This window comes from Leopardus geoffroyi, chromosome B1, assembly GCF_018350155.1.
Source record: "Leopardus geoffroyi isolate Oge1 chromosome B1, O.geoffroyi_Oge1_pat1.0, whole genome shotgun sequence".
NCBI lineage: Eukaryota > Metazoa > Chordata > Mammalia > Carnivora > Felidae > Leopardus > Leopardus geoffroyi.
In genome coordinates, this window is record NC_059327.1 from 192,089,851 (window position 1) to 192,102,102 (window position 12,252).

A 12,252-nucleotide genomic window follows, 5' to 3' on the forward strand; every position below is an offset into this window, starting at 1 on the left:
AAACATAGGCTCTTGCCCCAGGGAGCTTATGGGACAGTGACTCTATAGCCCAGAGCATGCTTTGGTATCATGCGGTGGCCCAGGCTGTAGGGAAGTGAAGCGTCCTGAAAAGAGGTCACCATGGGCTGGAAGGGTGTGGAGGAGGAGGTTCGAACTGGAGCCACAAGTGTGTGGAGGCTTTAGTGCAATGTTTTCAAAAGTAGGGCTTGGATACCTCTGAGAATATGGGAAGAAAACGGTGAGCATTTCTAGTTATATTTGTTTTTTGTTTTATCTTTTACATTTAAATATTTTGAATGTATATCTATCCAGGAATGTGTTCAATTTTTTTTTTTTTTAACCTATGGAAAGCACAATCAAAAAGCTTTGACAATGACTTGTTTAAGAAGCTAGCATTCGGGATGCTGCTTGAGCAAAGACAACAATCACCACCTTGACTATGCTTGAGGGGCCAGAAGGCCACAGAGCAGGGGAGTCCATCCGAGAGTTTGGGTAGAATAGTCAAACAACAGAATGGGTACCCGACCGCAAAAGACCTTGGACATGAGGCCAAGGCCAAGGGCATTTCAAATGATGTTGAAACTTATGCTTGCAGATGAAATGAAGACAGAGCTAGTTGCAGAGAATGAAGTCCTAGGGAAGGCGAATGACCTGGAAGGCCGCAGTCTCCATCCTCAGCAGGACCCGAACTTTCCCAAGGAGTGTCCATGTACCAAAGGAGGCCCAGAGACACAGGTAGTGTCTCACCCAGCCCTGGGAATGGAGAAGTCACAGGAGGCTTTGCTGGAATGAGCTTCAGGCAGAGGCCAGTCTCGTAACTATGACAGAGCCACTTGGAAGAAGCAGGTCCCATGGTTTCAGGGGTCAATGCATGGGTGTGAAGTTCCAGCTAACTTCTTGCATTTGAAATTAGGAGACTAAGAATATAGCAGAACTTCTATCGACGGCTCCTGGGAAACTTGCATGGGATTCCCACTGTCTGTTCCCAGTCAAAACAAACAAAGCATTCTTTAGACACTGCTATAGTGGGCTGGAGTATCTCCTCCTGTGACCATAGGTACACTATTCCAAAGGGCCCTTTGCTGATTCAGGTGGATAAAGTGGTCTCTTACGAATATCAGATATATAGTCTCGTGAACTTCATGGCACCTTGTGCTACATGCTGTAAAATCAGTGTGTAAATGTTGTACCCAAGAGAAATGGTAATTCCCTGCTCCTCACCCCACGCTGGCAGGTTTACAAGGCCCTTTTTCTTTTTTATAGACCAGGAAAGAGGCAAGTATTGAGACGGAATATATGAAGAAGCAATATGAAGAAGACCTTCGTAAAATCAAACATCAGACAGAAGAGGAGAAGAAACATCTCAAAGACCAGCTAGTGAAGCGCCTGGAAGACTTGGTAAAGAAGCACGCCATAGAAATCAAATCGGTTCGCTCTTCGGTGGAGGCCGAGAGGAGGAAGCTGCAGAAGGTGAGACCCCCTTTCATAGACTCTGTTCCGATTCTTTTTCCTTTCCTCTACCTCCCTCCTTTTCTCTTGTATTTCTTCTTTCCTTCCTTGGACATTTACTGAGCTCCTGCTGTGTATACATCTAAGTTATTTCTCTGCCCAAGGCAGTTCAGAGTCTTTTAGAGGAGACGGGGACATTCCTTAGACTGTGAGCCGGTCAGGGCCTAGAATCGTTGACACGACGTAGAATTGTGTCCTCTGAACATTTAACTGAGGAAATTCAACTCTCCTCAGCAAAGACAGAGAGAAATAACATGAAGCAAGCACTGAGGCCCTAGCAGACTTGCCTGGATTCAAATCCCAGCTCTGCTAGGAGCTTTGTGAGCACAGTGAGTTATTGAACTTGGGCCCCTCAGAGGGAAATCTTGTGTGCCTTAGGTTCCTCATTTATAAAGCAGATGACCATAACAGCACCTCCTAGAGTAGCTGCGAGGATTAAATGAGGTAATCTGTGTGAAAAGAAACAAAGCTTAGTATGTGCCTGGGGCGTAACAGGTAGATGAAGGTAATTAATCAGTGGCTTGCCAACGTGAGAGAAGATTCCCAGCCTCTGGGTACTTTTCCGACTTTCTACGGAAGGAGGCAGCTTTCTGCTGAGAAGAAATGCAAGGCTTCATCTCTTCCTGTTTACTGGGAAGAGCAACTCACGTCTGTGACATTTTAGGAAAAGAATGAAGTGTAAATCAATAATATCATGAACTTACTCTCTTTATAATGCAAGAGCCTGCATTATCAGCTTTGAGTTTTTGCTGAAAGACTATCAGATAGCACTGACGATTGCAGTGTTGTGTGGCAGTTACGAGTAGTAGGTACTCAATAAATGTGTGTGTTGGGTAAATAAATGAACTCATGAAAGATCCAAACTAGTCCTGGTCTAAGAAGTCCTAACACTTCCACTAGCTGTATGACCATGGCCAGGTCACTTAACCTCTCTGAGACATGATTTCTAAAATAAGGGCAAACACTTTGAAGGCTTGTTATGGGTCCCTGATGGTATTAAATAAAAACTCTTAGTTCAGTGCACAGCATGTAGTAAAAGTTGGATAAACAGTGGCTATGCTGAATTACCCTGAGCACCGGCTGACACAATGCATGTTAATATTGGTTAGTGCCTGCTATACTTTCTTTTTAATTTTTAATTTATTGTGTATGACCACCACACTTATAAGGCACTTCAGTCTCAGAAACACAGTGAATCTTCCCAACAAGATGACAAAATTGGTATTCATATTTTAGAGATGAGAAAATTAAGGCTCAAAGATGTTGCGTGTCAACTCACACAGACAGTGAGTGCTAGAGCTAGTATTAGAACCTGATAGCTCGAGGGTCACCTGGCTCAGTCGGTTAAGTGACCGACTCATGATTTTGGCTCAGATCTCACAGCCGTGAGATCGAGCCCCGCATCAGGCTTGCACCCAGCGTGGAGCCCGCTTGCTATTCTCTCCCTTCCTCTCTCCCTCTGCCCCTTCCCTGCTGGCTCACTCTCTCACTCTCTCAAAAAATAAAACTTTAAAAAAAATTTTTAAAAATCTGATAGCCCAAGTCCAGAACCCCTGGTTCCCACCCCTGCGCTGGGCAGGAGGCAGCTGTTTGGAAAGCATTTTCCTCCCCATGAGCTGCTGGTGGTCACGCAAACCCGATCCTCAGACAAATAGCTGACTGCTCTTTCTATCCAGAGTCACAGTTAGTGGAAGGAACCATAGCTCCCAGAGCTACAGGTTGCCCTGGTAACCTGTCAGAGAAGCCTGACTGACTGCACAAATCCCATTTTGGCTTTAATCAGGGGGCATGAATCCAATTGGGAAATGAATCACATAGAAATAAATTGTGTTTCTCTTCTGGTTTGGGAGAGGGGCGTTATGCTTTTTATCCCACCCCCTTTTTTTTGAGGGGCATTTAGACCATTTACATTGAATATAATTATCACTAAGTCTACTATCTTGCTGTTTTTGTATTTGTCACATCTGTTCTCTTTTTCTTTTTTACTTCTTTTTCTGTTTATTTTTGATTCATTGAATTTATTTTAGTATTCCCTCTTTTATCTCCACTAATGGCTCATTAGCTATTTTTCCTTTTTTTCTTCAGGGGTTGGGGGCTGCTCTAGTGGTTGCTCTAGGATTTACAACATACGTCTTTAATTTATCCCTGTCTGCTGCCAAATGTTATTTTATTTCACATATATAACTTCGCTGTACAAACCTTACAACAATGTATTTCCATTTATCCCTTCCTGACCTTTGTGTAATTGTTGTCATACATTCTAATTTAGACATGTTACAAACGAGACAGTACATTGCTTTTATATTTCCTTAAAAAGTCAATTATGTTTTTGAAGTTTATTTATTTAGTTTGAGAGAGAGAGAGAAAGAACACATGAACCAGGGAGGGGCAGAAAGAGAAGAAAAGAGAGAGAATCTCAAGTAGGCTCCTTGCTGTCAGCACAGAGCTGGACAGGGGCTGGAACTCATGAACTGTGAGATCATGACCTGAGCCAAAATGAAGAGTGGACGCTCAACAGACTGAGCCACTCAGGGGCCCCAAAAGTCCATTATTTTTTAGAGGAAAGTTTTCAATAAGAAAAAAATATTCCTTGTATATTTTATTTTTAAATTATAATATTATACTTATTCTTTCCCATTTCCCATTTCTACAGTCTTTGTTGCTTTGACCTGAAGCATTTCTTGTGGTGTAAGTCCACGCACGGCAAATTCTGTTTTTGTATGTCTGAAAATGTCTTTTTTTTGCCTTTATTTTTGCTGGATACAGAATGCTAAGTTTACAGTTTTTTTTTTTTTTTTTCTTTCAGAACTTTAAAAATGTCATTTGACATTTTTTGGTTTGCATTTTCTTCAAATGCAAGAAACCTTGGCAGTCCCCCTTATCATATTCCCCCTATTCATAATATGTCTTTTTGTTCTCTGACTGCTTTTAAGAGTTTCTCTTTGTCACTGGTTTCCACACCTTGATTATGCTTTGCCATGTATGATATTTTATATGTATGTTTTTCTGCTTGGGATTCATGGAATGTCCTGGACCTGTGGGTTTATAGTTTTTTCCAGTTTGGAAATTTTAATGCCATTATCTCTTCTGCTTCACCCTCCTTCCAATATTGTCCCACAAGTCACTGAAGCTTTGTTCATTTATTTATTTATTTATTTATTTATTTATTTATTTATTTTCTGTTCATTTATTTTTGGTCTCCTTGTCTCTCTGTGCTTCAGTTTGGATAGCTTTTATAGCTGTATCTTTTAGGTACACTCATTTTGTTTTTGTATATTATGCAATTTTTTTAAAGCCTATTTGGTATATTTTTTCATTTACAATATCATATTTTTCAGCTCTTGAAGTTCCATTTGGTCTTCCATTATGGTTTCCCTTTCTCCTCATTATCCTTATGTCTTCCTTTAAATTCTTCGGCATGATTGTAATTGCTCTTTTAGCATTCTCATCTGTTATTTTGGATTTTTTTTTCCTATGATTGATTTTTCTCCTGGTTACAAGTCCCATTTTCGTGCTTCTGTGGATATTTAGTAATGTTTTATTGGGATGTTGGACATTAAGAGTGTTAACTTATTGAAAGATTGCATTTTGTTATCACCCTTTTAGGAGTGCATTTTGTTTTGGCAAGCGGTTAAATTACTTGTGACTCAGCTTCATCTTTTCCAGACTTATTCTTTTTATTGTGTTAAAAGGTACCACTTTTGAGATTTATTTTTAAACTTGGTTAGGATGAGTGTAGAGTAGCATTTGGGCTGGTGCCACTTTAGCTTTACTACTGAAGTGTGACCCTTCATGGGGTCTAATACCTCATGTATTGATTAATACTGGTGTTATTGTGATTGCTGACATTTTTCACTTTGTACTGGTTGACTGTTGTTGCCGCACCATGAACTTTATAGATAGATTCCAAAAACAGTAATGTTTCTTCTCCAAGCTAGTTAACATATTTTCCTTTAAAAACATGGAGGCCAGGTGATGACAGCAGGTGGGCCACGGCGAGAGCCATCTATGATTGGCTAGTTGAGCTGCCTGGTGATTGGCTGCATGAGCAAGACCAAGCTGAGAGCCCCCTGGTGATTGGCTGGGGCACAGTGGTGCCCTCAGGAGGTGTTGGGATGAACCCTGATTGTTGGAAAGGCCCAGCACTGACCCAAGGCTGCACTGGAGAGAGGGCTCCTGGGTCACAGCTCCTCCTATTCAGGTACGCTTCAGGGTTCTCCACCTCCCACTGATCCCATCCCAGCCTCTCACCCACGCTCTGCACTCCACCTTCATGTTTGCTTCTACCCTTCTGCCCCTCTGGGGTTGCATGAGTCCTTATACCAGCACTGGGCCCCACCTGGACCCAGGCCCCACTGCAGGGCTGGCCAGAACACCCAGTTACTCTGGCCCATTTGGCAGAAGGGTAGGGGGTTGTGAGAATCAGAGTACAACAGACCCTTACCCAGCCAGGCAGAGCCTCTCCAGTGCTCTGGGGTCATAACCTGGCTCAGCATGAGGAAGCTGGGGGCATGTCCTGAGGGTACCCTGGACATTCTACTGACATGGAGTCTTCTGTCAAGGGTCAGCACAAACTAGTCCTCTAGATACATGACCAAGTGCGAGCACACCAGACCACAGTGCAGGATAAGAGACTCTCCCAGAAAGATGGCTTGTGAGGACTTCTCTAACCCAACTCATCATGGAGCCAACAAGTCTCCAGGACTCTAGGCTGACCAGGAACCCTCTAGTTGGGAGCTCTCTCAATCAAGACTACAGGGCAATCGAGTCTTCCAGCTGGGCCAACCAGAAGCCCTGCCACCAGGAGCCAACTGACCTTCATCAGCACAAGGCAATAAAGTTTCCCAGACCCCCGGGCCAATATGGAATTCTCTGAACCAACTTAGCATGGGGCAATGGAGTACCCCAGACACTGGGCCCACCAGGAACCCACCGACCCAGTTTAGCACAGAGCAAACTAATCCCCTGGATACCTGGCTGATGGCAAGCCCTTTGACCTAGATCAGTAGAAGGCAAGCAATTCCCCTGGACACCCAGCCAACAAGGAATTCTCCCAATCAACTCAGCATAAGGCTAACGAGTCCCTAGGACAGTGTGCCCACTGGGCACCCACATACCGCAAGCCCTCTGACCCAGCTCAGCATGGTACAGATGATTTGCCTGGACGCTGGGCCATCTGGGAGCCTTCCAGCTGGGAGCTCTCAACCCAGAAGAGCACAGGGCAATTGAGTCTGCCAGACACCAGGCCATCCAGGAGCCCTGGGACCTAGCTTATCACAGGGTGAACTAACCCTCCGGACATCTGGCTGACCAATACTTTCTGACCCAGATTAGCCCAAGGTGAACCAGTCAGCCAGATCCCTGGCCAATGGGTTCTCCTAACCAACTTAGCACAGAACTAATCATTCCCAGGGACAGTAGTCCTACTGTGCGTCCTTGCACCCAAAGCCCTCTGACTCAGCTCAGCATGTGTCAAAAAGTTGCTTGGACGCTGGGCCAACTGGGAGTTCTCCAACCAGCAGAGCACAGGGCAATTGAGTCTACCAGACACCAGGCCAACCAGGAGCCATCCGAACCAACTAATTGAAGGGTGAACTCATCCCCTAGACATTCAGCCAACCACTAGCTTTCTGACTCAGATAAGCACAAGGCAAAGGCGTCCCCCAGTCCATTGACCAATGGGTAATTCTCTGAACCAGTGTAGCACAAGGCAGTAGAGTCTCCTAGACATGAGGCTGACCTGGAACCCACTGACCCAGTTCAGCACAGGGTAAACAAATACTCTGGACACTTGGCTGATGGCAAGCCCTTTGACCCAGATCAGCACAAAGCAAAGAAGTCTCCTGGACCCTCGTCTTCTAGGGAATTCTCTGAACCAACTCCACATAGGGCTAATGAGTTCCCAGGACAGTGGAACCACTGGGCACCATTGTACCAAAAGGCCCCTGACCCAGCTTAGCATGGGGCAAACAAATTGCCTGAACACTGGGCCAACCAGGAGCCCTCCAACTCGACAGAGCACAGGGCAACTGAGTCCACCAAACACCAGGCCATCCGGGAGAGGAGCCCCCCAACTCAGTGCATCACAGGGTGAACTAATTCCCCGGACCTCCATCTGACCACAAGCTTTCTGACCCAGGTCAGCTCAAGACAAATGAGTCCCCCAGATCCCTGGCTAATAGAGAATCCTCTGAACTAACTTAGCACAGACAGTGGAGTCCCGCAGATGCTGGGCCCACTGGGAGCCCACCGACCCAGTTCAGCACAGGGCAGACTAATCCCCTGGAAACCTGGTTGATGGCAAGCCCTTTAATCCAGGTCAGCACAAGGCAAGCAAGGCCCCTGGATTCCCAGCCAATGGAATTCTCTGAACCAACTCAGCATATGGCTAACCGGTCCCCAAGATAGTGGGGTCACTGAAGACCCACATACCACAAACCTTCTGACCAAGCTCAGCATGGGGCAAACAAGTTGCCTGAATACTGGGCCAACCGGGAGCCCTCCTACTCAACAGAACACAGAACAATCAGGTCTTCCAGCTGGCCCAGCCAGGAGCCCTTCGACCAAGAGCCAACAGACCCTCATCAGCACAGTGTGAACGAATCCCCCAGACACTTAACCAACTACAAGCTTTCTGACCCACATTAGCACAAGGCAATCATGTCCCTACTGCCCCCTGGCTTGTGGGGATTTCTCTGAACCACCTTAGCACAGGGCAAAGGAGTCCCCGGGACAGTAGGTTGACTAGGTGCTCTTGGACCAGGAGTACTCTGACCCACTTGGAATGGGGCAAATGAATTCCCCAGACATCTGACCAAGTGGGAGCCCTCCATCTCACTCAGTTCAGCACAGTGCAAACAAGTTTGCCAAACACACTGAGGACCAGAAGCTCTCCTACCAATTAGAGGAGGGCAAATGAGTCCCTGGAACCCTGGGACAACCATGAGCACACTGACCTAGTTCGGCACAGAACAAGTGAGTCTCACAGACACTCCTGTTTGGGAGCCTTCTGACTCCCTGGCTCAGTTCAGGGCCTGAATACCTACATGACTGGGAGACTTTTGACTTGGCTCAACACAGGGAAAATGAGGCCCATGGATACCTGGCCGACCAGGAATTCTCCAAACCCGCTCAGCACAGGACAAATGAGTCCCTTGGACCACTGGCTGAATGCAAACCCTCCAAAGTGGGAGCCCTCTGACCCAGCTCACCACAGGACAAAGGAGTTGCCTGGGCACCTCACCAACTGGGAGCCCTGCCACCCCAGCTCAGCAAAGGGTGAATGAGTCTTCCAGACACTCGACAAACCAGGAATTCCAGCCAACTCAGCATAGGGCCCAAGATTCCCCTGCATGTCTGGCTGACTGAGAGCTTAGTGCAGGGAAAATGAGTCCCCAGAACATCTGTCTTTTAGTGGAGGAGCCAGGATAGAGGCTGTCTGCGAAGGTAGAGGTTCCTCTCTCTGCTGGAAGCTTGCTCCCAAATGTCACTCAGCTGTGGCTCGAGGCTGAGGCCTGACGAGTGCTTGAAACCACTCAGACTGCAGTCCCCACAGTCAGACCTCTGGCCCGGGACCAACTTCAGCCTGGTATCTTGATGGCACTTCATTTGAGGAGCCTTCATCTTCTGGGGAGTTGTCTTCAGAGGGAGCAAAAGATACCATGCCTTAAACGAGATAGACTGCAAGCTGGAAGAGTTTTCCATGGAAATGAAGTGTATGGATAAATCTTTGACAGCATTTGACAGAAAGTTTGAATTTATGAAAGAAGCTTTCAATATAAGGAGGGAGAGGAATAAATCCTTCAGAAAGTGTCTGAGCTAAAAGATTTACTCATAATGTGTGAAGAAGAAAACCAAACATTGAGAAATCTGCTTTGTCACTCGGTGTCACAAGAAGGACACAATTTAAAGAACACCTTGCCAGAGAGCCAGGTCTCCCTGGACAGGGGCATGAGATGCAGAGGGGGCTGAGAGCAAGTTCCAGAGGGAACCCAGTCCCTGAGCATGGAGAAGTCATCAGCTGAGCTTCTCCAGGCTAAGGAGAGGTGCTCCAGCCTCACAAGAACAGGCCGACCAGTGGGGTCAGAGGCAGGCTGATGTCCATGAGCCGGAGAGCTTCATCAGCAACATGCCTGGCTTCCTGGGAGCATTTGCCTTGTAGGCAACATTTTCAAAGGGGTGATGTCCCTGCACACGCCCACCCTGAAGGGCATAGAAAAGGAGCTGGGGTGGATTGGGGGTCACCTCCCAGAATGGGAGATGACATGAGTTTCAGGATTTATATGAACTTTAAATAATTTTAAATAATTATTTATGTTTTTAATGTTTATTTTATTTTTGAGAGACAGAGAGAGAGACAGAGTGTGAGTGGGGGAGAGGGAGAGAGAGGGAGACAAAGAATCTGAAGCAGGCTTCAGGCTCTGAGCTGTTAGCACAGAGCCTGATGCGGGGCTGGAACTCAGGAACCATGAGATCCTGACCTGAGCCAAAGTCAGATGCTTAACCAACTGAGCCACCCAGGCGCCCCTCTGAAGTCTTTTTATAACGGTGCTAATTCCATCATAAAGGTCCTACCTTCATGACCTAATCTCCACCTAATTACCTGCCCAAGTACTACCTCCACAAATTCACAGAGGTTTAGGACTGCAATATGTGAATATGGGAGAGGACACAATTTAGTCTGGAACATGTGTCTTCGTGTGAATTTCTTTGGGTTTATCCTGTTTGGGTTTTTCTCAGTTTCTTGAATCTTTAGGTTTATATCTTTTGGCAAATTTGGGAGATTATCATCCATTTTTTCTTGAAATACTTTTTCATTCCCACTTTTTTTCTTTTCTCATTCTTGGATTCCAATTCGGCAAATGTTAGAGTTTTTGCTACATTTTCACAGGTTCTGTTCTTTTTTTCCTTTTTTTTCAGTCATTTTATCTCTCTTGTTCAGATAAAGTAATTTCTGTTACTCTGTCTTCAAATTTATGACTCTCTTCTAGATTCCTCTCCTTTCTGCTATTGAGCCTATTTATGGTATTTTTAAAATTTCAGTTCTTGTATTTTTTTCAGTTCTAAATTTTCAAGATAGTTCTTCTTTGTATCTTTTGTTTCTTCGCTGAGACCTATTATTGTACTTTTGTTTCAAGCATGTTTGTGATTGCCAGTTGACGCATTTTCATGATGGCTACTTTACAATACATCAGGTAATCCCAACACCTATGTCATTTTGGTGTTGGGCATCTTTGGATTGTCTGACTTGTACAAGATGACATTTTCCTGGTCCTTGGTATGATGAGTATTCTTAATCATATCCTGGATATTTTGGGTGTTGTTATGAGACCCTGGATCTTCTTAAATCTGGTGTGTCAGCAGATAGTGGGTCTACAGAAGTGTGGCTAGCAAGTGCAGCCCCAGACATGTGCCCAAACCAGAGGGAGTACGTTGAGGCCTGGACAGAGCTACAGCCGCTCAGTCTGGCCAGACACAACGGGGAAATAGAGGACAAACTGTGTGGAAAGTCACACCATCGTGGTATTCTTCCCTGCAGGCAACAATGAGGACACATGACAACTAAAAACATGCTGTTTGCTGAATTTACCCCTAAGGATGGATGAGAACCCTGTAGTGATCAAAACTCTGGTTGGAAATGGGGAGTCCTCAGGAGATGCCTGTTTCTGTGTGTCAAGTGCATTTGACCAATTTGGTGTATGCTGGTCGAAATCAGTAGGGATGGGCTTACTGGGATGGTTGGTATTGACATTGGACTTGCTCAAAACTTAAATCAAAAAGGCCCTGTCTTGCGGTGCCTGGGTGGCTTAGTTGGTTGAACATTCGACTCTTGGTTTCAGCTCAGGTCATGATCTTCCTATTCGTGAGATCCAGCCCCAGCTGGCAGTGTAGTGCCTGCTTGGGTTTCTCTCTCACTCTCTCTCTACCCTGCCATGCTCATGTTCTTTCTCTCTCTCTCTGTCAAAACAAATAAATAAACATTAAAAGGAAAAAGGCCCTGTCTTACTAGTGTCCTCATCCTAGGCTTCATCCCACCCAACACCACTCCCCACCCTCTAGAGGGAACCTGACCGGGTTTCCAGCCCAGGATGGATTGGCTGGCTCTGCCGGTGGGCTGGTGTGCTCCACTGATGTGAGACACACGTTCCCCTCCCCACCTACTCCCCCCAATTTCCGGCTTGAGGATGACCTCTGCCCTCATTCCCATTATCAGAGTATAGCTATAGAGGAAGAATAGTGTGGCAGTCAGCCCATCTGGAAACCCCAAAAGTCAGTGTCTCCTTCCTCCACATCAGCTTGGGGCAGCCTTGAGGTCTTCCCATACTCCCCTGGACACTCTCTCAGGGAAGTGAACCCCTTGCCAGTGACTCCAGGACCAAGGGTCTCATAGCGGGTTTTCCCTCCAGGCAACCACCCAAGGCCATTCTGAGGCCTGGCCCCAGCTGGGAGCCCCAAAAGCCTGCCTCCCGACAGGTTCCCTCTTGCTCAGGTTGGCCAAGGCTAGCCTCTCCACTTGAACTGAAGAACCCAGGTGGCATAGGATCAGACAGTTCAACCCAAATCCATCTACAACCAGAACACCTGCCTACATGCCCCATCATGTCTGGCCCCACAGACAGAGGAGCACATTCATTCAGGGCTAATGAAAATGTATCTTTGGGAAATTCTTTTACCGAAAATAACCCTGAAGTTTTCCTGCAAGGAAGTGGGGTTTTTTTTGATTGTAGGTGATGGCCCGAGCCA

General features: G+C 46.1%; 1 protein-coding gene across 3 annotated transcripts in view; it reads left to right on the top strand.

Moving 5' to 3' along the window:
* FAM184B (family with sequence similarity 184 member B) overlaps positions 1-12,252 on the top strand; it is a 184,637-nt gene that overhangs the window by 105,603 nt on the left and 66,782 nt on the right. For all 3 annotated transcript variants that reach the window (XM_045474438.1, XM_045474440.1, XM_045474439.1), the window contains 2 exons: positions 596-735; positions 1,264-1,470. In XM_045474438.1, coding sequence (XP_045330394.1) covers positions 596-735; positions 1,264-1,470 — 347 coding nt within the window. The remainder of the gene's footprint in view (positions 1-595; positions 736-1,263; positions 1,471-12,252) is intronic.